This window comes from Bubalus kerabau, chromosome 10, assembly GCF_029407905.1.
Source record: "Bubalus kerabau isolate K-KA32 ecotype Philippines breed swamp buffalo chromosome 10, PCC_UOA_SB_1v2, whole genome shotgun sequence".
Taxonomy (NCBI): domain Eukaryota; kingdom Metazoa; phylum Chordata; class Mammalia; order Artiodactyla; family Bovidae; genus Bubalus; species Bubalus kerabau.
Window position 1 is genome coordinate 21,845,432 of NC_073633.1, and position 25,084 is coordinate 21,870,515.

At 38.6% G+C, this 25,084-nt stretch overlaps 1 protein-coding gene across 2 annotated transcripts in view; it reads right to left on the bottom strand.

The window, feature by feature from the left end:
• Positions 1-5,973: 5,973 nt before the first annotated feature.
• The window catches only part of UACA (uveal autoantigen with coiled-coil domains and ankyrin repeats), a 147,934-nt gene continuing 128,823 nt past the window's right edge, over positions 5,974-25,084 (bottom strand). For both annotated transcript variants that reach the window (XM_055536856.1, XM_055536858.1), the window contains 9 exons: positions 24,713-24,820; positions 24,157-24,189; positions 23,546-23,644; positions 19,559-19,589; positions 18,630-18,682; positions 13,925-16,660; positions 12,180-12,332; positions 9,686-9,751; positions 5,974-7,223 (listed from right to left, as the gene is read on the bottom strand). In XM_055536856.1, the coding sequence (XP_055392831.1) occupies positions 7,152-7,223; positions 9,686-9,751; positions 12,180-12,332; positions 13,925-16,660; positions 18,630-18,682; positions 19,559-19,589; positions 23,546-23,644; positions 24,157-24,189; positions 24,713-24,820 (3,351 nt within the window). In that variant the 3' untranslated portion in view covers positions 5,974-7,151. The remainder of the gene's footprint in view (positions 7,224-9,685; positions 9,752-12,179; positions 12,333-13,924; positions 16,661-18,629; positions 18,683-19,558; positions 19,590-23,545; positions 23,645-24,156; positions 24,190-24,712; positions 24,821-25,084) is intronic.

A 25,084-nucleotide genomic window follows, 5' to 3' on the forward strand; every position in this document is an offset into this window, starting at 1 on the left:
ATGTGTTTGTAGGTATGTGTATACAGACACACTTATAACTGGAGAAGCAACCCGCACAAGTCCTGGCTCTTTTTCATTTACATATGACATTTTTGTAACCTTGCCTTTTTGGTGGAATTCATTCATCATCGATGTTTGTTCATGCAGGCATAAATAATGAAAATGCCCTCTAATGCGTAAGTGACGTCACATGTCCAATTATGCTATACACAGTCTCAATGCCCAGAGAATCTTATTGGAATGCCATCTTTGCTGCATTTTTTTCTTTAAATCTCTACATTCATGATTCTCATGAGCCAAAGATCCATACATGCAGTAGGAAACAGAGCCATGTTAAGAAGCAGGTTAGTATGAACCTGGAGAGGCTAGTATAGACACTCTTGTTTCAAATAGTCAAGCCCAAAACATAAGGAAGAATTTAATTTCCAACAACAAAGTCTTAAATCCAGTTTAGTTGGGAACAACACTGAATGAAGTGGGAGCTGAAATATCTATTTAGCATTTTGTGCACGACATATCTTCTGGTGCCGTTTGCTTTTTTTCTTTTTCTGAAAATTACTCACAGTAATTGTTTTTCCTCTCTGAAATTTGTTCACAACATTCAGCAGCCAGGAGCAAGGTCCAGGTTCTTCGTCCCTTGCCATACGTGTGCAACCATAATTTGCACAATTATCCCAGGCAATTCTCTTTCAATCCTTATTTTGGTGCCTTTACTTTGATACACAGAACTTGTAGGATGAAAAGGATCACCACAAGGTTGTAGAATCCAGTGATGAGGAAGATAAAGACATTGCAAGTAACAGTTTTCTTCCACCATGGGGAAGCAGATGTCAAAAGACGTTTGTAATCACTATTGTCAATACTACTCACTTGGCATTAGTGTAAGCAGGCACTGATGTATCTGGTCATCATGGACACCAAAAATTAATTTGAAACTCTTCCCTTTTCTTCTTTGAAACAAGCCAACTGAAAATATGAACCATGTTCTCTGTAGGTAAGAAGCTCGTGTATGAGACCAATATTCAGGTCTTTGTTCGAAGAAAGGTGGTTAAGACTGGGGGAAGAAAAAGTGCTCATGTTCTAAAGCCCCAAGCTTTTTAAAGCACCAATGATCCAATGCATTTAGAATTACAGAAAAATTTAAACTGTATAATATTGGTTAGGGACAAGAGGAAAGGTTTAAATAAAAAACAAGCTATAAGAAAGATTAACCTTAATTCCAAGTGGCGCTAGTGGTAAGGAATCCACCTGCAAATTAAAGAGATGCAAGAGGCCCAGGTTCAATCCTTCAGTTGGGAAGATCCCCTGGAGGAGGAAAAGGCAACCTACTCCAGTAATCTTGCCTTGAAAATCCCATGGACAGAGGAGCCTGGGGGGCTGCAATTCATGGGGTCACAAAGAGTCAGACAAGACTGAGCACACACACACACACACATCTGAAATTTCAGAATAGCACAGGTGTAGCTAGTCCTTGATGCTGCAAAAGTGCTGCATTCAATATGACTACACCAAAGCCTTAGGTTCTTTGCAGCCAAAGATGGAGAAGCTCTATAGAGTCAACAAAAACAAGACTAGGAGCTGACTGTGGCTCAGATCATGAACTCCTTATTGCCAAATTCAGACTTAAATTGAAGAAAGTAGGGAAAACCACTAGACCATTCAGGTATGACCTAAATCAAATCCCTTATGATTATACAGTGGAAGTGAGAAATAGATTTAAGGGCCTGGATCTGATTGACAGAGTGCCTGATGAACTATGAAATGAGGTTCATGACATTGTACAGGAGACAGGGATCAAGACCATCCCCATGGAAAAGAAATGCAAAAAAGCAAAATACCTGTCTGGGGAGGCCTTACAAATAGCAGTGAAAAGAAGAGAAGCAAAAAGCAAAGGAGAAAAGGAAAGATACAAGCATCTGAATGCAGAGTTCCAAAGAATAGCAAGAAGAGATAAGAAAGCCTTCCTCAGAGATCAATGCAAAGAAATAGAGGAAAACAACAGAATGGGAAAGACTAGAGATCTCTTCAAGAAAATTAGAGATACCAAGGGAACATTTCATGCAAAGATGGGCTCTATAAAGGACAGAAATGGTATGGACCTAACAGAAGCAGAAGATATTAAGAAGAGATGGCAAGAATACACAGAAGAACTGTATAAAAAAGATCTTCACGACCCAGATAATCATGATGATGTGATCACTGACCTAGAGCCAGAGATCCTGGAATGTGAAGTCAAGTGGGCCTTAGAAAGCATCACTACGAACAAAGCTAGTGGAGGTGATGGAATTCCAGTTGAGCTATTCCAAATCCTGAAAGATGATGCTGTGAAAGTGCTGCACTCAATATGCCAGGAAATGTGGAAAACTCAGCAGTGGCCACAGGACTGGAAAAGGTCAGTTTTCATTCCAATCCCAAAGAAAGGCAATGCCAAAAAATGCTCAAACTACTGCACAATTGCACTCATCTCACACGCTAGTTAAGTAATGCTCAAAATTCTCCAAGCCAGGCTTCAGCAATACATGAACCGTGAACTTCCTGATGTTCAAGCTGGTTTTAGAAAAGGCAGAGGAACCAGAGATCAAATTGCCAACATCCACTGGATCATGGAAAAAGCAAGAAAGTTCCAGAAAAACATCTATTTCTGCTTTATTGACTATGCCAAAGCCTTTGACTGGGTGGATCACAATAAACTGTGGAAAATTCTTCAAGAGATGGGAATACCAGACCACCTGACCTGCCTCTTGAGAAATTTGTATGCAGTCAGGAAGCAACAGTTAGAACTGGACATGGAACAACAGACTGGTTCCAAGTAGGAAAAGGAGTACGTCAAGGCTGTATATTGTCCCCCTGCTTATTTAACTTATATGCAGAGTACATCATGAGAAATGCTGGGCTGGAAGAAACACAAGCTGGAATCAAGATTGCTGGGAGAAATATCAATAACCTCAGATATGCAGATGACACCACCCTTATGGCAGAAAGTGAAGAGGAACTAAAAAGCCTCTTGATGAAAGTGAAAGTGGAGAATGAAAAAGTTGGCTTAAAGCTCAACATTCAGAAAACAAAGATAATGGCATCTGGTCCCATCAGTTCATGGGAAATAGATGGGGAAACAGTGGAAACAGTGTCAGACTTCATTTTTTTGGGCTCCAAAATCACTGCAGATGGTGACTGCAGCCATGAAATTAAAAGACGCTTACTCCTTGGAAGGAAAGTTATGACCAACCTAGATAGCATATTCAAAAGCAGAGACATTACTTTGCCAACAAAGGTCCGTCTAGTCAAGGCTATGGTTTTTCCTGTGGTCATGTATGGATGTGAGAGTTGGACTGTGAAGAAAGCTGAGCACCGAAGAATTGATGCTTTTGAACTGTGGTGTTGGAGAAGACTCTTGAGAGTCCCTTGGACTGCAAGGAGATCCAACCAGTCCATTCTGAAGGAGATCAGCCCTGGGATTTCTTTGGAAGCAATGATGCTAAAGCTGAAACTCCAGTACTTTGGCCACCTCATGTGAAGAGTTGACTCATTGGAAAAGACTCTGATGCTGGGAGGGATTGGGGGCAGAAGGAGAAGGGGACGACAGAGGATGAGATGGCTGGATGGCATCACTGACTCAATGGACGTTGAGTCTGAGTGAACTCCGGGAGCTGGTGATGGACAGGGAGGCTTGGTGTGCTGTGATTCATGGGGTCGCAAAGAGTCGGACACGACTGAGTGACTGAACTGAAGTGAATCAAAGCTATAGTTTTTCCAGTAGTCATGTATGGATGTGAGACTTGGACTATAAAGAGAGCTGAGCACCAAAAAATTGGTGCTTTTAAACTGTGGTGTTGGAGAAGACTCTTGAGAGTCCCTTGGACTGCAAGGAGATCCAACCAGTCAATCCTAAAGGAAGTCAGTCCTGAATATTCATTGGAAAGACTGATGCCAAAGCTGAAACTCCAATACTTTGGCCATCTGATGCGACGAATTGACTCACTGGAAAAGACCAATGCTGCGATAGATTGAAGGCAGCAAGAGATGACCGATGCTATGGACATGAGTTTGAGTAGGCTCCTGGAGTTGGTGATGGACAGGGAAGCCTGGTGTGCTGCAGTTTATGGGGTCACAAAGAGTCAGACATGACTGAGCAACTGAACTGAACTGAAACTGAGCTAGTGCTTAGAGTCAGTGGATTATTAAATTTTAAGATGTTCATTGCATTAATATTTTATTTTAAAGGTTCTTTATAATACTAACCCTCTGTTAAAAGGAATGAGCTTTTCTGATGAAGTAGGAGTGATTTAAAAAAAAAAAAAAAACAAGCAACAAACAGTAATAAAGCTTTCAACGAAGGGCTGCACTCCCATAGGGATTCAGTGATTCTTTCAGAGAGCGCTCGTATCTTAGACAACTGGTCCTCCTCTTGGCCTAAGTTCAGACTTCGGTCTTTATGAATACAGAACAGCAGAGAGACCAGCATCACACATCGTATATGTTTCATCTGTTAAGGCTTGTACGAGCTCTGCATTTGACATCCAGAGGTGAGTGAATGAGAAAATGAGATTAATTCAAGGAGGTTACTTGGTATTGCATTCTACATAGCTAAATGAAAATAGGTGTCATTCGATGAACATGGGTTTGGGTGAACTCCGGGAGTTGGTGATGGACAGGGGGGCCTGGCGTGCTGCGGTTCATGGGGTCACAAAGAGTTGGACACGACTGAGCGAATGAACTGAATTGATCTGTACTTTGCACCCCATCATTCTCTACCCAAAATTCTCCAAATATAGCAAATGGACTTGCTGCTGCTGCTGCTGCCAAGTCGCTTCATTCGTGTCCGACTCTGTGCGACCCCATAGACAGCAGCCCACCGGGCTCCTCTGTCCATGGGATTCTCCAGTCAAGAACACTGGAGTGGGTTGCCATTTCCTCCTCCAATGCATGAAAGTGAAAAGTCAAAGTGAAGTCAGTCAGTCGTGTCTGACTCCTAGCGACCCCATGGACTGCAGCCCACCGGGCTCCTCTGTCCATGGGATTCTCCAGGCAAGAACACTGGAGTGGGTTGCCATTTCCTCCTCCAATGCATGAAAGTGAAAAGTCAAAGTGAAGTCGCTCAGTCGTGTCTGACTCCTAGCGACCCCACGGACTGCAGCCCACCGGGCTCCTCTGTCCATGGGATTCTCCAGGCAAGAACACTGGAGTGGGTTGCCATTTCCTCCTCCAATGCATGAAAGTGAAAAGTCAAAGTGAAGTCGCTTAGTTGTGTCTGACTCCTAGCGACCCCATGGACTGCAGCCCACCAGGCTCCTCTGTCCATGGGATTTTCCAGGCAAGAACACTGGAGTGGGTTGCCATTTCCTCCTCCAATGCATGAAAGTGAAAAGTCAAAGTGAAGTCGCTCAGTCGTGTCCGACTCCTAGCGACCCCATGGACTGCAGCCCACCAGGCTCCTCCATCCATGGGATTCTCCAGGCAAGAGTACTGGAGTGGGGTGCCACTGCTTGTAAATCTCTTACAAGGATGTTCAAAACAATATTCCACAGAAAAAGTTTTTTTTTTTTTTTTTATGGCTGAAGACAAAATAAAACATACATAAACCCATACAGGGGTTCCCTTACCATCCCTAATAAGGAAAGTATAACACTGAAAATTATTCAGTTAAGAACTTCTCTATTCTAGAGCTTCAATAGGTGACTTAAAACTCATGAAACAGAACTCATGCTGAAGGACAACACTGAATATAAAATTTAAAGAATCTAAATATTGCTTATGTAAACTGTGTATACTTAACTAAAGAATTAAAAATAAATCCATTTCTAACTTTTCGCTGTTGTTTCTATACTAAAGAACTATGATAGTTTATCCTTTGGTGGGATAAGTTATTCTGATGGTCCTTTGTCCTTGTAATTCACAAAAATGGGATCAAAAACCTGGTTCAGGATGCTCAAAGATTATTGCTAAGGCACATTTTGCAATTAAAAAAAAACTTGGTTGAAATGATTCATTTGTGTAGTTTATTTGCTAATAGTCAAATTAGTAATTTTCAATCTGAATTGTAAATAAAATATTAATAAAATAACAAAACATATAAACTTTCCTTAAGGAGACAGAAATAATAAAAATGGTTGGTTATAATATTTACTATAAACATGTCCAATTGCATTATTTTCTTGCTATCTATATTCTTACAGTTTACTATGTTACTGCACTTTGTCTAAATCCTTAAAGATCTGTCCTCTAAAATCCATTCTCGAATGCTAATTTTGCAAGAAAACTGCCTTTTACATTATTAATCTCATTAGTGCAATTTTCCTATAAATAAGTACAAAACATGTGGAGGATGCATACATAATGAGTGCTTGGTTACTATAGTAGCAAATGTCAGAGTAATTACTAAAAAAAAAAAGTCTAAAACTTTTGACACTTTGAAAAATCTAGTATACCATTAATCACAGTTTTCTACATACCCTGGCAAGAAAAGTCACCACAAGTGAAAATCAAGATACCATTATGGAGATTATGAGGCAATTTTATTATGAATTCCTGATATATTCCACCCTTGCCTGTTCTTAACCTAAATGTAATTTAGCACTGCAAACCATCCGTGAAATGAAATTTACTTTAAAAGGCATAAATGTTACTAGTGTAAAAAGAAAAAAAATGTGTATCTCCAAAAGAAGTCAAAGGCACTCATTAAGTTACTTGAATAAAAATGGAACTTGGCCAAGTTACCATGATTTCCTTGAAACTTCATGAGGTCTCATAGCTTGACTGAAGACCTGAAAGATCTTTTGATCCACTTAAAAGAGTCTCCCAACCCAATTAATTTCTCTGGAAGAAACCTTTAAATAATTATTTCTGCCTAACCCCTCTTCAAATGGACCCACTCAGTTGGCTCAGGTTTTACTGGGTACTCAATCAATTCAAACAATCCAAGGCAAAGTGTTAATGTTGTTTGTCTAATTGTAAAATTAACATACACAGAATATAAGATTTGAACTCATATTGAAGAACTAAGCAACATATCTGTCTAAATTAAAAACTTACTGATGGATCAAAATACACTTTATTTTAATTATACTAGCACAGCGAGGCCCAGAAAGGCCATGAAGTTGCGCACAGAATGCTCAGCACCAGCAGGGAAAGCCACTGTGGGCTGGGGGTGCCGACTAGCACACGAGCCCCTGCCGCATCTGTATGATCTGCAGTAAGGCAGCCTGCACATCCTCATCCATGTGACCCTGGGAGAAAGAGGAGAGGGGAGAAGTATTTTATGTCATCTTCATTCACACACATTCTTAAGACACAGGGCTTTATAAAAGGACCTTATTGGTTGTGATTCACCAAATGCTAAATCCTCACCATCGTGGTGACATTCTTAACATTTTATTGGAAAACAGAGTAGAGCTCTATCATAGAAAGAAGGACAATCAATGTAAAAGTAGTGCACACCAGTGACTCTAAATGTCTAGTATCAGAGAACAGATGGACAAACTTCTTTCTCTCTTTTTACTAATGGCTCAGATGATAGAGGCAGCATAAGTTACAGATGAGCAAAGTAAACTACTACAAGGAAAAGTTTCTTTTGCTTCTGCCAAGTTTTTTTACCAGAAAAGTAATTAATGAAAATTCTTATATTTATATTTTTTACACAAGTAGGATCATATATATTATTTTGCAATTTGCCTTTCCACCTAGTGTTACAGAAATCTTTTCCAAGTTACTGCTTATTTTTATTCATTTATTTATTGGACACACCACATGGCTTGTAGGATCCTAGTTCCCCAACCAGGGATTGAACCTGGGTCCATGGAAGTGAAAGCCAGAGTCTTAACCACTAGAATTCCCTGCCTTAATTATTTTAAATTATTGTATAATATTCTACTGTGTGTATGATAATTTCTTTATTCATTCTCTCAAAAAGAGACATTTATGGAGTTTCCAATCTTTCACAGCAGGTTCCTAGAGAAGAAATTGCTGGGTCAAAAAAGCAGCCTCAATTTTTAAATTTTGCCAAGTACTACAAAATTTCCCTCTACAGAGATAATGACAAGCTACACTCCTACCAACAGGGTATAAGTGTCCATTTCCCACAATGCCCTGGCCAGTGCTACAGATTATCCTTTTGTTTAATATTTGCCAATCCCAGCAGTGAAAAATGGTTACCTCCTTGTTTATTTCCCCTTTTACTAGTTATGTTGAGGTCTTTTAACATGTTATCCGCTTATATTTAGAAAGAGCACTTTAAAGTTAAAATGATGGCAAGAGGTTGATTAAATGCAAGTCAATATGGTGGGCTTACAACAGCCACCCCTTTCCCTTTTCCTTTGCTTGAGCACTTGAATGGATTTCAGCATAACACTTCCTATTAATATAAAAAGTTTAGCTTCCAAAATCTGTTTCTATAACAGCAGGATGTTTAAATTCCAAACATTAGCCATAGTTGACTAAACTGAATTTCTTAGTTAACTTTATGATGCCAGAAGGCAAGACTATTTCATATGCCAATTGCTTTTGTTATGTTTCATTAGGAGTCAGTAGAAAATAACTTCGAATTTCTGCAGCATACATGATAAAAAGTTGATAGGCTTGTTAGGTTTGCTGTCTTTCAGTATGCTGCTCCCCGCCTTGGCCAGAAGCAGAGCCAAGCAAGTTCCCCCTCACTAACACAGAGCTTCTATACTTTTCTACTATTTTCCCTCCAAAGAACTCCCCACCCTGCTACCCGTCAACAGTCTTCTCTAGTAATTACAATAATAACTTTCAAACCCCAGCTCATCTTCTATCTACTCAAAAGAAAGCAGCCAAAGAGACTTTTCCATATTATTCGTCCTTTTCCATTGGTTTCCCCTTTATCTCCTAAAGAAAAGGCAGGCCTTTTTAAGAAACTGATACTGTAAAAATCTCTTTTTATTTTACCTAGTTCTTTTTCTAAAAATGACCTTCTTTTTTTTTTTTTTCCCCCAGTGTGAACACTTCAAATCCTAAACAATTTCTATTACATCTCACCTCCTATTGCTATTCTAGCATTGTCTCGACTGTCTTCCCAAAAAATCTACCCTGAGAATTTTGGAGATGCTGATCGTGTTTCTACAGAGTATTAAGTATAAAACACTTCATATGTTAAACATATTTCTTAGTGTGATTTTTTAAATAGTGTTCTCATTACACCCCTCAAGAAGGCAATCTGTGGTCTTATGCTTCACTGAGATTAAGGCTCAATAAATAAATACTACTGATATTCTAACAGAACCTCTCTTTTCTTGTATTATTACAATTCTGTGCACACTTGTCACTTTTTTGGTATTCTCTACATTTCAAAGACACACTTCTGAGCTACCAAGAAACAGTGAGGTTCTTCCTCCTCTCCTCTCTCAGCAACAGCCATGTGCGGATGCCAGGCACCGTCTCCAGCCAGCGATACCAGAGCTGTGTGCTGCCGTCACACGCTGCCAAACTGTCTACAAAACGAGTGACAAGCAGAGGGAGACAACACTAAATTTAAGATGCTGTGTTGCCACACAGCTTTGTAAATTTCTCTGGAAGACATGCAACCCATGATTAAAAGAAACAATTATTTTAAAATAAGCATATGGGGGTACAACTACTTTAAACATCAGTGGCTTTCACATAAATTTACTGGAAAATAAAGAATTATTTTCTCTAAAATGATATCCTATCCAAAGGAGTAGTTCTACTTTACCTGTGCAGCACTAAGAAGGTGTGTCCGATAAATTGCAATTACTTCTTGGTGCTGTCTGTCGGCATCCTACAAATGTGGAAAGATGGGGAGGCCAGACTATCAGCATTCATGTTTTCAAACACATGGAGGCTTGTAACAACGCTGTCTTCAGGCTTGATGCTTCTAAGCAGTAGTATTATTAAAGTGCTCCTGCTATATTCCGATAACAAACCACCTTGGACCCACCAGATGCAAAATTCCATAGCAAAACAACAGTATAAACTTTTCTAAAGAAAGTGTGGGAACATTCACAGTGAAAGCAATGCCACTCATCCTAGGTAATATGAAATTATTGCCTTAGATCACATCTAATGCCATGAAATTATCCAGACACTTACTAACGTATGCTTTAGATTACTGCAAAAACTTCCCATCTCATCACCTGTCTCTAGACTTTATTCCCTTTCATGCTACTGAGACTCAAGTAACTCTGTCCCACATCACTTTTCACTCAAAAATCTTGGGTGACACCTCATCAGCTAATACCTAATATCTCATATCTGTAAGAGGGAACTGGAACGCATCAGCTTGATTCTCAACAGCCTCCACAACTGGGCCTCAGACGCAGCTCCCAGGACTGGCCAGCCTAGAGGCCTTTCACTGCCCTGAGGCATGCACGCCACTTGATTCCATTTCCAGGCCCTGCTTCACTCCGTTTCCTCTGCCTGAGGGAGGCTCTGCTTTCCTTTCACCTACCAAGACACCATCCATATACAAGTGCAGCCCAGGTACTCCCTCCCTCATTCAAACCAGCTCCACCACATCAGTAACCTTTCCTTCCTGGGAGTTCATATCCCTTAGATCCCAGGACCATAGACTCAATTCTATATCTGATATTTTTGTCTCATTATTTTACTTTTTATGGAGATATACTTTGCCTAACTACCCGGAACCCTTGGGGACAGGGACTGTCTGCTCTCTTTATCCCTGACAGTGCTTAGCACAGTGTCATGAACATAATAAATAATAAACAAATATTTCCGAATACTGAAAAATCTACCACATCCTTTTGGTAAGATCCAAATCAGCAATATGTCATCACTAATCTATAGGCCAAGAGTGTTATAAAATGAACACTTTAAAAAATAACTTTCTTCTATTCAAAAACAACTCACAACAAATTCCTATAGATTAGAAAAATAGTACCCAACAATTTACATTTGATTGGGCTACATTTTACTTCGCCTCACAGCTCATTCAACTAAAAAAAGGAAACAAGCAAGCAATCAGTTCATATTATCCTATTCTAAGGATGAGGAAGCCAAGGATTAAGGGGAATGTACCATGTCACTCTCTTTTAAGTGGCAGGGTTTAGAACTGAGCTCCCAACTTCACCTTCTTAATCCAGATGTTTTCTTTTAATACATAAAGGAGATACATAACCACACAGGTATTTATGAATGTGTGTGTGTACATATATATATACACACACACATACAGATATTTTCTTTTAATATATAAGGATATAATGTATAAAAACCATAAGAATGCCTACCTTTATTCATAAGGATAAAAGATTATTTTAAAAAGTGTGCTCTGTCGTGTCTAACTTTTGTGATTCCATGTGATTCCTGTAGCCCGCCAGGCACCTCTGTCCCTGGAATTTTCCAGGCAAGAATACTACCGTAGGTTGCCATTTCCTACTCCAGGGGATCTCCCTGACCCAGGGATCAAACCCAGGTCTCCTGCGTCTCCTGCATCGGCAGGCAGGTTCTTTACCATTGTGCCGCCTGGGAAGCTTCCTTTAGTTTGAAAGCGAAAGTCGCTCAGTCGTGTCCGACTCTTTGTGACCCCATGGACTATACCATCCATGGAATTCTCCAGGCCAGAATACTGGAGTGGGTAGCCTTTCCCTTCTCCAGGAAATCTTCCCAACCCAAGGGTCAAACCCAGGTCTCCCACATTGCAGCCAGATTCTTTACCAGCTGAGCCACAAGGAAAGCCTAAGACTACTGGAATGGGCAGCCTATCCCTTCTCCAGCGGATCTTACTGACCCAAGAATCGAACAGGGGTCTCCTGCATTGCAGGCGGATTCTTTACCAATTGGGCTATCAGGGAAGAAGTGGACCAGTATTTTAGAGTCTGCAACAGTTGGAAAGCTATCAGATTTGGAGTAAGTCCCAGGATTAAATCCTAGCTGTATGACCTCAGGCATATTTTCATCTTTGTTTCCTTAAGAATTAAATGGGGGGGCTAAATGAAACCTTGTAGGACTGTGAAGAAGATCAAGTTTAAAGATCAAGTACACAAAATGCTTAGTATAGTGCCTGGTACACAACAAGCACACCAAAATGATATCGTAGCATTGGTAGAAATAACTTCTGGCAAAAATGATTATATTCTTGGATCTGAACACAGCCACAAATTAATCTGATTTCTAAATAAGATTTTACAAACAAGCAAAGGTGACCCTGCACATACCAGCATGAAGCCCTGCAGGTCCCAAGTACTCACCGCCAGCTGCTGCTGCAGGGACCTGACCTGCTGCTGCAGGCTGTCAATCAGCTGACTCTGCCTCTTGCTGGGACTCCCACTCCCATAGGTGAGCTGGGAAAGGCCATTGAGGGCCTGTTTTAATCTCTCCACATCATTGAGCAGTTCAGTTATCTTATGAACAACAAAAAAAAGGTTGTGGGAAAAACACGTATTAGTCATCTATTCACTTATAAGGAACATCTTTACACAGAGCTCATTCTCTGAGACACAAAATTTACCTTTATATACCAGAAAATTGAGGAATGAATACTGTCAAGATTGTTTCAACAGTATGTGCAGTATATGATTTCCTCCCAGTACGGGGGAAATCTTTCATAGTTAAGAAAATCAAGTAAAATCCTAATATATGTTTGGTATGTGGGTGTGCATGCTAAGTCACTTCAGTCATGTCTGACCCTATGAACAGTAGCCCGCCAGGCTCCTCTGTCCATGGGATTCTCCAGGCAAGAATACTGGAGTTGGTTGCCATGCCCTCCTCCAGGGGATCTTCCCAATCCAGGGATCGAACCTGTGTCTCTTACGTCTCTTGCACTGGCAGGCAAGTTCTTTACCACTAGTGCCACCTGGGAAGCTCCTTGGTATGTAGAATGTGCTTAATAAGTGGCAACAATTATAAGTGGAAATTAATAATTTGTTATTATATTCATAACTGATTTCCAAACAAGGTGAGGGCACTAAAGTTCTAGGTCATATGAGCAGACATGTCAGAAGGTCAGGACTTGTACCACTCGACTGGGCTGAAGCTGCGGCTGTGTCCCTGTATTCCCAGCACTAAACACAGCACCTGGCAGGTAGAAGACATTTAATAATTATTGGAACGGGTAAAATAAAACTGCATTCAATCTCCCTGATTTCTCATCTTCCTAGTACATACTTAATTCAACTACCAGTTTTGAAAATATTATTGAGCACCTGTTCTGTAAATTGTACAATGAGGATGAACAGTAAGAAGGAAAGATAAGTTATGAATCTGCTCTTAAAAACTGGCTGGGAAGACCACCCATACCATGTTGACATGGTAATATATATGCTGTAAATAGATGTCAAACCCAAAACACAACATACATTTTAGGAGAGGAAGCGTTTACTGTAGGCTAGATCGGCCAATGAAGGCTTTAGGAAGGAGAGTTAAGTGAGGATGTGGGCATTAGGGAATGTAGAGAATTTAAGCAGGTAGAAAGGAGGGACAAAGACATTCTGTCTAAAGGAAGATAAAATGTACAGTGAGTTGGAGGGCTCAATTTACTGGAATGAGTGAGTTTCGAGATTCTGGGAGGCTTCAAATTCTGGGAGGCTCTGCACTGTCTTCAGCTTCCTGCAGCCCAGAAACATAGTTTAATTTTTTTCCTTTCCCATTCTTTAGGTGGCCTAAAACCCCCTGGGTTTTGATTATTCATTTTTGAGGCAAGTGAATCTTGAGTCTCCCTATCTGTCCTGGTTCAGTTCTTGGCTGAACCAGATGAGAAAACAAAAGGAAAACTGCTTTTGATTTCTGTTTGTGTAACTTTACCTTCTTCTCAACTCTGTTTTGTTTCTGGCATATTCATAGTCAGACTAAAAAGGTGGCATTTAATGATCACTTTGTCAATGCTTTGGTAAACCTGTCTTGTGGAGTGCTACAGTAAAGAGTCCTATCGTACCCTGGCAGTTCTGCCCTGGGGTTGCCAACACCAAGCCATGCTTCCCTAAAGTATTATTATTACCTTATTATCTTTTGCTTCGATTTGTTTGGCGGATTCCTGTATTCTTCTCTGTAGCTCCGTGATGGTTGTTAAGGATTTGTCACATCGTTCCTGCTGATCTTTGATTTCTTGCTCTATGCTGAAATGGAGCAATTCCTTCTCATCTTTAGCAGACAGTTCCTTCTTTTTGGCATGCAAAACCTCCTCACATACTTCCTCATACTTCCTATTCAGATTGGCCAATTTTTCATTTAAGTCGGAAATCTGTGTCTCCAAATCGCTTTTCGTTGCTTTATATTTCGACAAATCAACCACCTCCCTAGTCTCTAATTTTTTTAACGCTTGTTTAGTATTCTGAATCTCAGACTGGAGTTTGGAGACCTCTTCGGTTTTGTTTTGGCTTTCTTCTTCCTTTTCTCTCAAGCTAGCTTTTATGATTCCAACTTCTTTCTCAAATGCTTCCTTAACCTGCAAATGCTCAGCCAGGGGCACAGAGGAGTTCTTCTGATTCTCCAGCATCTGCTGCAGTTGGGTCACTGTCTGCTGCTCTTTCTCATAACATCTCTGCTTAGTCTTCAGTTCTTCCTTGAGTGTCTCGATTGTACCACTAAGAGATTTTTTCAGGGACTCAACCTGCTCCAGCGGAACATGCTGCTTCTGCAAAAGAGTTTGTGCTGTAAGGATCTCAGAAGTCTGCTTGGCATTTTCCTCCATGAGCTTCTCTTTCTCCTTCTTTGCCTCCGCGTATTTCTGCAACAGGTCTTTTAACTGTCTGTTCAGCTCTTCTGTTTTTCTGCTTAATGCTCTTTCTGTTTCATGAGAATTCTCAATGTGAACATTCTTATCCTTTAGATCCTTCTGAAGAGTGAGGATCTCCTTCTTTAACTTGTCATTCTCTTGCTTGTACTTCTTGGCCTCTTCTTCGCTGGTATTATACTTCTGTGTCTGCTGGGATAACTGTTCTTTTAGTTCTTTCTCAGTGGCTTTAAATTTTCTCTCACACTCTTCCAAGCTGATGATCGGAGCATATTTTAGCTTGATGCATTCCTGTATCGTGTCGAGTTCTCTCTTCTGGGCTGCGATCTCCGCATGCAGGGTGACAATCTCCTCCTGGCTTTTTTTGTAGTTAGCCAGTATTTCAGCGCTGTTGTCCTGGACCTTCTTCATGCTCTTCCTTAGGCCACTCATCTTTTCTTCATGCTCTCTTAGGCTGATGTACTCAGCTTTTACTTGGTTCTGAGTGTTCTCCAGATTTCTTTTTAATATTTCATTCTCATCTTTTATTTTCACAAATTCTTGATTTATATCTTCACACTTCTTCTTCACATCTACTAATTCTCTATTGGTTTTATCCAATGTGCTACTCAAGGCAGTTTTAATCTCTTCATGGGTTTTCACGGGCACATACTGATGACTCATGGTCTTTTTCAAATCATTGTTTTCAGACATGAGTGAATGTATTTTCTCTTGGTCTTCGCCACATTTCTTATTAAGTTCAGACAGCTGCTGCTGAAGGTCAGTGATACTGGATTTCAGAGCCATCATCTCTTTTTCGTGTCTCTCAGGAGGTACGAACACAGCCAGGCGGCTGACATTTTTACTTAAACTGGCATTTTCCATAAGCAACTTCTCCATTTCCAACTTCTTTTCTGTATATTTGTGTGTCACATCTGAAAGCTTTTTATTCAAATCATCAACAATTACATCATGTGACTTTTTCATTTCTTCACTTACTTTTAAAGGGACGTAATGATTTTTCATTTCAGTTGTTAAGTTATTTACTTGTTGTGTAAGGAGCTTATTATCCAGGCAGACCTTTTCGATTTCCTTTTGTAATGTCTGATTTTTCGATGTTAACTCAGTGATCCTCTTCCCAAGTTCTCCTGACTTCTGCTCTAATCTGCTCTTGAGCTGTTCATGTTCCTCTGGTTTGACGTGCTGAGCCAGTTTGGCCTTCAAATTCTCAAGTTCTCTCTTTAATGGTCTAGTTTCATTAAGTGATCTTTCATATTCTCTTTCCACATCTATTAATTTTTTTGCCTTCTCGTTTACTTCATTTGATAACAAGCTCTTCATGTTTTCAAATTTCTCTGCTGGAATAGAAAGGGCCAGCTTGGCTGACAAGTCCTTTAACTGGCCTTCCATCTCAGTGAACTTCCTTCCTCTCTTCTCTCGCTCCAGTTCACACATGCTCAACTCCTTCTGCAGTCGCTTATTCTCTTCCATCAGCTTGCCCTCATCTCTCTTGAACTCTTCAACTAACATTTCATTTTGTTTGATTTGGTTTCTCAATTTCCCCACTTCTGCAGACGCACCTTCGTATTTCACTTTCATGTCTTTCAACTGATCCTTCAGTTCCTCCATCAGCCTGTGGTTCCCAGTGGCCGCATCACTCGTCAGGTGCTCTTTCAAGGCAAGAAAATGTGTCTGCATTTGTTTCACTTTGCCTTCCGACTCATACATTCTCTTCTGCACGTCCTTCAAGGCGTCTTCTAGTTGCTTTATCTGCTCATCTGAATCCTCTTTCACCCTTTCACATTCCAGTGCTAAGGCCTTGCACTCCGCCACCTTGTGGGCCAGTTCATTTTGGAGTTTGAGTCTGTCCTGTTTTGCTGAATCACAGAAAGTTCTCATTGCTTCTAATTCTTTCTTTAAAATTTCGTTTTCCGAATATGAGGCTTGATTAGGTAAGGCTAGCTCCAGTGGTCTTAACATCGATCGGCTTTGCATATGGACTGGCATGCCTGTGGAAGTACACTGCAAAAATAATAGTAACACAATAAAATATCAATCCCCAAAGCCTAAAGAAGACACTTATTTACCAAACTTTAAAGCTGCCACATCATCAGTAGCCAAAGGGTTTCCAGGCTAGTATATTAGAAAAATATAGTAGTACTGATTTTTGAGGTAAGAAAAACAGTTCTAAGTATGATTTCCTTGATGCAGTGACATTTTGAAAGCCTGTTCACTTTACATGTATTTCTGGCAGACCAAAGAAGGAAACAGTTGTGGCCTCTGGGGACTTTTTTCTCTTTCTCTTTTCATAATATCTACCAATGAATGTCAACTGATCAAAATACATTTACTATTTCTATGTTTTACAGAACATGATGTGCTTAGAACTTCAAATTCTGAAGAAAGTCATCAGAACCCTTGAGTAAAAACAAGGGTTTTGCAATTTTAAATCTGCAAATAACTTTATAGAATGATATATTATTATCTAATAACATATATTGACCTCTGAGTTCCCTCAATGCTAACTCCAGTGTAATGTTTAAATTATAAAAATAATACCAAAATAAACCTAGCTAGTATAAGAATCAAGAGAATATTAATCAATTCACAAAATATAATCATGTTTTCTTCTTTCAAACAGAATGATAAATTAGAATTTAGCATACGCTCTTACTACAAAATTGAATCAACATCTTGTTTCTTCTATTAAATGCTGACAAAAAGAAGTATAATTTAAGTTCTCACTGAAATATTTCATAAGTACCAGAACACAGAACATATAACCATGAAATATTAAATGTAACTATTTCTATTTTTCCCTATCCACCATATTACAGCAAGGGCTCTTTTAAAGTACTGATAAAAGCCATGTGCTATGAGTGTGTCCCACTGTTTTAATAGGCAGGTTTTACTGTTGTTCACTGCCTTCCCATTGATGAAGAAGAAAACCATGCTGTGCTTAGTCGCTCAGTCGTGTCTGATTCTTTGCAATTCTATGGACTATGACTTGCCAAGCTCTTCTGTCTATGGGATTATCCAGGCAAAAATACTAGAGTAGGTTGCCATTTCCTCCTGCAGGGGCTCTTCCCAACCCAGGGATCGAATCCATGCCTCCTGCATTGGCAGGTGGATTCTTTACTACTGAGCCACCTGGGAAACCCAAAGAAGAAAATTAACAACATGGAATAATTTCTCGGCCTCAGTCTGCTTTCAACTTACCAGTTATCTTTAGACTAAGACTACTATAATTTACCAACTAATTACTTACACAGCTTCACAATTTCCATACTTATTTTACTATAATCAAATATTTATCTTATCTTCTTAAATATTATTCAGTTAATTGACATCCATTCTCTCAACTTAGAATCTTAGAAGTTTCCAACTTAGAGTGACCCTAGACATGATAAAGGCTAACTCAGTCTGCCCACGGATGATGAAGGTATATATATAAAACCTTTAAAAGCCCAAATATTTATCAGTTCTGCAGTCCATAGAGGGTACTAGGAAGGCAAACCTTGTATCCACTGGAAACTAAAAGTGAAGAGCAGTTAAGTAATAGAATCAGACAACACTCCCTCTTGGAAGCTTTATTTTGAGAAAAATTTCCCAAATATAGAATACACATTTGAATTCAAGGAACAATACCTCTCAAAGTCAAAAGAATGCCTTTCGAATTGTTCATACCTGTCTCCCCTGTAAATGGGCAAATACGAAGAGTTGGCCAACTGCTGTTAAAGAATAGAGGCCTACTATCAAAGACAATGAAACTGTAATTCAAATCTTTTAAGTCACTGTCACCAAAAATACTCTAGAGGGCACTAAACACAGCGTATCTGCTTTTATTAAACTCAAGACCACAAGACCAATTTTTCTTTGATAATGAAAACTTAATTCAATGTATATACAGATGATAAATAAACAATGTGGCTTTCCTCTTTTTAAAAAGGCACAAATATTTTTATAAATATTTTCTAAAACAAAACATTACCTGTGAGTCTGTCATGTACATTTGACCTTGTTTAAGAAGCATATCTTCTTTCCCTAAATAAATCCAAATAAAGGATACCTTAAATATCCATACCAAAGAAGGCTAAGCATTAATTTGGTGTTATTATCTCCTTTATTATTCAAATAAAAAAGAAGCATGACTTACAAAATAAAATTATCCTGTTATAAAATGGCCATATTTTTACTTATTTTTCTATATACATAAGGAAAGTATGTATAGTCTTTTGACTAGATACGAAGTTGGCTTTTAGAATTATGTAAAACTGTTAGACTAAATAAGTTAAATGATTATTATAAAACATGTATATTATAGTCAAAATAAAAATGGTATCATTTGCAATTTATAGGATAAATATTACAACTGTACTTAGCTAAGGAATAATTTAATATTCAATAGGAAGCAAAAAATTAGATTTTATACAGAAACTTTAAAATTGGAGAATAAACACAGTGAAGATTAATTATGTAAAGTCTTAAAATAATAAAGAAGTATTTATGGAACATCTAAACAATTCTAAAATGCTTACCTGCATGAGGCTATATCCAAAGATTTTTCCAAATCAGAAAACTACGTTTATATCTCTTTCAATAAACAGCAAATCCCAAATATCACAGGTTAAATGTCTTAACAATCAATATGCAAATTTGGTAATTTGTACAATACACAATTTAAAAATTTAGGTCCTAAGGAAAACCAGAGCCTTAGTGATTACCAGATTTTCTGCTAAGAGACTATAGGAGTCATTTTAACCTCTTCCCTGTGCCATGTTGAGGTATAAGATACAAGTAGTTGATGAAGTTTTGCAGCAGGAGTATCATATATAGTCAGACAAAATAAAGAGGCATAAACATTCTTTTTTGCTTAAACTGGGTGAACTGGGTAATAATAATCTATACTTTCATACTTACTGAAATGACTTCCTGATCCTAAATGATCACTCTGAAATCAGAAGAATACATTAAAACATTTTAGATGAATACTACTTCAATTTTGTTAAATTCTGTATCTATTTTAGCTCTAAATGATCCAGCCATAAAACCACATTTTCAACATTCCTTGTTTCTCCTGGGTATTATTCTACTCGAACTCACAAAAAGGCAAAGCACAATTAGCGAGATCAGTTGGGAATAAACTACTTCACTAAGCATTTTAATAAAAGCAGACAAATATTTCAAGAAAAAACTTGGACTGTTCAAAAGAAAAGCAAGCTCCAAATGAACTGAAACAACTCTGAACACGTACTCTCTGCTGCTTCTTTACCTCAAAAGGAAGGAAATGCCACAATCGCACCAAGAAATCAATTGCTATATCACGGTTGGGGAGCAGAAACCTTACCTCATCAACTATGAAACATGAGCCTAACCCTTTATTTCAGATTTATAAAACACCAAAGAGCTGAGGCAAAGAGCTGCATACAGTTCATAATAAGTCCACCAATGCATCAGTTAGGAAAAGGAGAATAATAGAGAAAATTTAGATACTCTGAGTTAAAGTATACTTGGATTGCTCCCTATCCCAAGTAAGCCAAGTACAAAAAATCTAACAGAAAGTGAAATACTATACTGTCAAGAGTAAAGATATGCAGATGTACATCATGTTTCTATATTTTTCTATATTCATACTAATGGCTGTGTGTCAAACTCTGATAAGTGACCATGATAAAAACAGCCCACAGTTCAATAACTAAATTAATGTCCCACTAATACTTATTGCCCCAAGGGTATGGAAAAAGATCTGTAAACTAAGGTAAGCTCTGTGTTCTAAATAATATTTAATACTAGAATCTGCAATAGGTAGTAAATGGGCTTACACATGTATGGGTGAAGGGAGGCCATGGCACATAAGAAATTCAAAAAACTTAGTTTGGACTTATTACCTTGCCTTGATGACTCAAATGACAACAAATGCATGAGTTACAACATAAAATTAGCATTGTTCTAAAATATCCATGTTTCCCAAACTTGTTCTATAAAAATAAGGAAAATGCCTACATATAAAGTAACACACAGTTGCACTCATCTCACACGCTAGTAAAGTAATGCTCAAAATTCTCCAAGCCAGGCTTCAACAATACATGAACCATGAACTTCCAGATGTTCAAGCTGGTTTTAGAAAAGACAGAGGAACTAGAGATCAAATTGCCAACATCCGTTGGATCATGGAAAAAGCAAGAGAGTTCCAGAAAAACATCTATTTCTGCTTTATTGACTATGCCAAAGTGTTTGACTGTGTGGATCACAACAAACTGCGGAAAATTCTGAAAAAGATGGGAATACCAGACCACCTGACCTGCCTCTTGAGAAATCTGTATGCAGGACAGGAAGAAACAGTCAGAACTGGACATGGAACAACAGGCTGGTTCCAAATAGGAAAAGGAGTACGTCAAGGCTGTATATTGTTACTCTACTTATTTAACTTATATGCAGAGGACATCATGAGAAGTGCTGGACTGGATGAAGCACAAGCTGGAATCAAGATTGCCAGGAGAAATATCAAAAACCTCAGACTGCAGATGACACCGCCCTTATGGCCGAAAGTGAAGAACTAAAGAGCCTCTTGACAAAAGTGAAGGAGGAGAATGAAAAAGTTGGCTTAAAGCTCAACATTCAGAAAACTAAGATCATGGCATCTGGTCCCATCACTTCATGGCAAATAGATGGGGAAACAATGGAAACAGTGGCAGACTTTATTTTTGGGGGCTCCAAAATCACTGCAGATGGTGACTGCAGCCATGAAATTAGAAAACACTTGCTGCTTGGAAGAAAAGCTATGACTAACCTAGACAGCATATTGAGAAGCAGAGACATTACTTTGCCAACAAAGTTCTGTCTAGTCAAGGCTATGGCTTTTTCAGTAGTCATGTATGGATGACAGAATTGGACTATAAAGAAAGCTGAGTGCGGAAGAATTGATGCTTTTGAACTGTGGTGTTGGAAAAGACTCTTGAGAGTCCCTTGGACTGCAAGGAGATCCAACCAGTCCATCTTAAAGGAGATCGATCAGTCCTGGGTATTCATTGGAAGGACTGATGTTGAAGCTGAAACTCCAATACTTTGGCCACCTGATGCGAAGAGCCAACTCATTTGAAAAGACCCTGATGCTGGGAAAGATTGAAGGCTGGAGGAGAAGGGGATGACAGAGGATGAGATGGCTGGATAGCATCACCGACTTAATGGACATGAGTTTGGGTAAACTCCGGGAGTTGGTGATGGACAGGGAGGCCTGGGGTGCTGTAATCCATGGGGTCGCAACGAGTTGGACGTGACTGAGCCACTGAACTGAACTGAACTAAGTATTACACATAATACAGCAATGCTGGTGGCGGTTAATGAAGACTTTCAAGCGAGATGAGACAGCAGTGGATGTTCCATACAAACCATGATTCCTTAGTGTTTAATAACGGCTTTCATAAACACTTGATAAGTTTCTCTTGGATGGTTAAAAATCATTTCTAGCATAAAAATTCATTTGATTGGGGAAAATGTCCCCATTATACTGAATGCAAAAACTTATAAAATAGGATGTATAATAAGAATCCATCTGATGAATTCATGTGTATAACAAAAGTTATGTACAAAGAAGGGGCTTCCCAGGTGGCTCAGTGGTAGAGAATCCTCCAGTCAATGCTAGAGACACAGGACATATGGGTTTAAACCCTGGGTTGGAAAGATCCCCTGGAGATGGAAATGGTACCTCGCTCCAATATTCTTGCCTGGAAAACCCCATGAACAGGGAAGCCTGGTGGGTTGCAGTCCATGGGAGTCGCAGAGTCGGACCCAACTTAGAGACTGAGCACACACACACACATGTACAAAGAAAGGTTTGAAAGGATGGTCAGGTGCTAAGAATGCCGGATCAGCATAGATGAGCCTTGTGTCGGCATAGATTAGCCTTGTATCAGCATAGATGAGCTGTGCCTAGTTCTGCACTTCATAAAAAAGGAATGATACAGCATGTGCTCTTTGCGTCTGATTTCTTTCATGCAACATTATATCTGTGAGTTTCATCCCTGTCTTTATATTCTTCTTCATAGCAGTACCCGTTCTTTTTTTTATTTATTTACAAAGAAAAAATTTACTTTTGTTATGTATTTTGGAGTTACATCTCACAATAAAAAGACTCACATCGAATCAGCTACTCTCTTCAGCGACCCCAGTGCTGAACAACATTTATAAAAATATGTATTATGGCCTTGAAAAATACATCTATACAGTTGCAGGTGTGGAGAGCGGTCACCCTTGGTGCAGGGAGCATGAGGAGGCTTCTGGATAAAGGTGACGTGCTATTTCCTGATCTGGGAGGTTTGATTTGTGAAATTTGTGAAAATCCTTCAACTTATCCATTTTAACATGTACTTTTTAACATATATTGTATTTTGATTAAAAGTTTTTAGAAAAACATAGTCTTGGAAAAACTAAGAGCTAACTGAGTCAAGAAAAGATAAGTATATGATCTGAACCTTATTAACACACTACCCTCACCAAACAAGTTTGTATATGCACAAGGCTCTTTCTGAGATAATCCTGGAATTACCACTATTCATTTAAATGATGCTTTTTATTAATACCATCAGAATCATTGTAATTTTACAGGTAAAAGTATGACGTCTTGAAATGGTAAAAATGGACAAAGAGGAAGGTTGGGGAAGAGAAACTGGAACTGAACTAAATGTTGGTTTAATCAATTTCAATTATTTCATTTAACCTTTACGACAACTCCGTGGGAAAAGGAACAATCACCCCAATTTTGCCAAAGCAGCAAAAAGCTCAGAGACTTTAAATGAATCACCTGAGGTCACACTATAAAAGAGAGAGTGCTAATTCAAATTCAAGTCTGACTTCAAGCCCTTTACCACTTCCATTGTAAGTTACACAAAATACTTAAGCTTTCTGTACCTCAAAATACTTAAATCTACTTTTCAGAGCCTCAATAGTTCTTAGGCTTTCTTCATGCTGCTTTTCTTTGGCTGCCAAAAGGGACTTCAGCTTTTCTTTCTGAAATGAAAAGGAATACACACAGCACAAAATCATACTGTGTTTGAAATACATGTGCGTGAAATGTATTACAGAAAATGTGCATTAGAATTACTTTGAGGACTATCGTTAATGAATTCTCTAACCTGGTAGATTTTTTAACTATTAGTCAAACTTCATACCAATATACTAATAATATACAAAATATACAAACAACATTATGAAAAATTCAAATTTCTGTGGTTTAAGTCGTATTATTTTCAGACATTTTCTTTATAATGCTTAGAATTTTATACCTTTTCATGACAAGTCTCATGGAAAATGAGACATAACAAAATGCCTACAATAACCCACGCCACTATTCTCAAAACATAATTTTACAGTCACACATAGGTTTTGTTTTTCCCTTTGAACAATTAACCAAAAGAGAAATTCTGTCTCCATCTCAATTTAGGACTTAAAACTTCTACTGCAATATTCTCTTCAATTTACATAATATTTTATAGCTTTAAAGTAAAACTTAATCATCCTACCTCACTTTCCAGATCATCAGCCACCATTACTTCCTAAATTTAAAAAGAAGAAATACATTTTCACTCCTGAAAGTTTAAGAAGCACAAGCTTAGCAAATATCTTTTAAAAAGATGTGCACGTCATTAAGCGTGGGGTCAAGGATGTGAGAAGAAAATGCCTGTGCCACCACTTCTGTGCCCTCCACTGTCATTCATTCATCTCACTAACCTTGTTCACAAGCCCTTTACACTCTTCTGACAACCTATCAATTCCTTACAACTCTTGCTTGCTCTTGCTCCTCACTTCTGTCCATTCCTTCCTCTCCGATCCCACAACTCCAGTGTTATCACCATAGACCAACAGTGTTCTCTGTTCTTAGATTTGACATTAAGTTTCACACAAAGGTCTCAATAAGATATAAGTTTCCTCAAGGGCAATGACCTGATTTTACCTCCTTTAGCATCTGCCACCATGACTTGCTGGGAGGGTTTGATCGTTAACAATTTGTTATTGACAATGATGAACACTCACAGTAAAATAGTTCTGGATGTTTTTGGTATCGTGCAGATTATTTACCTCATTCAGCTGTAGCTGTAAACCATTGACTTTATCCAATAATATTCTCTGTTCTTGCTGAATTTTTCTCAATCTCTCTTTCAGATCTTCATTTTCAATCTCCAGATCCTTCAACAGTAAAGACAATAGGTGCTAGACCAACTTTAAAGGAGCAACTCTTAAGGAAGAAATTTCTAAAAGCAGCTCACTATCATAAATATATACATATACAAACAGCTTTAAGTATAAAGATACAATAATTTCAATGACATTTAAATAACAAAATCTATACATGAGAAATAATGTAGAAAATTACAGTCCTATGATAACTAATAAACACAACTATATATATGATAGCAAACCATGATTCTAATAAATAAGAAATAAAAGCAT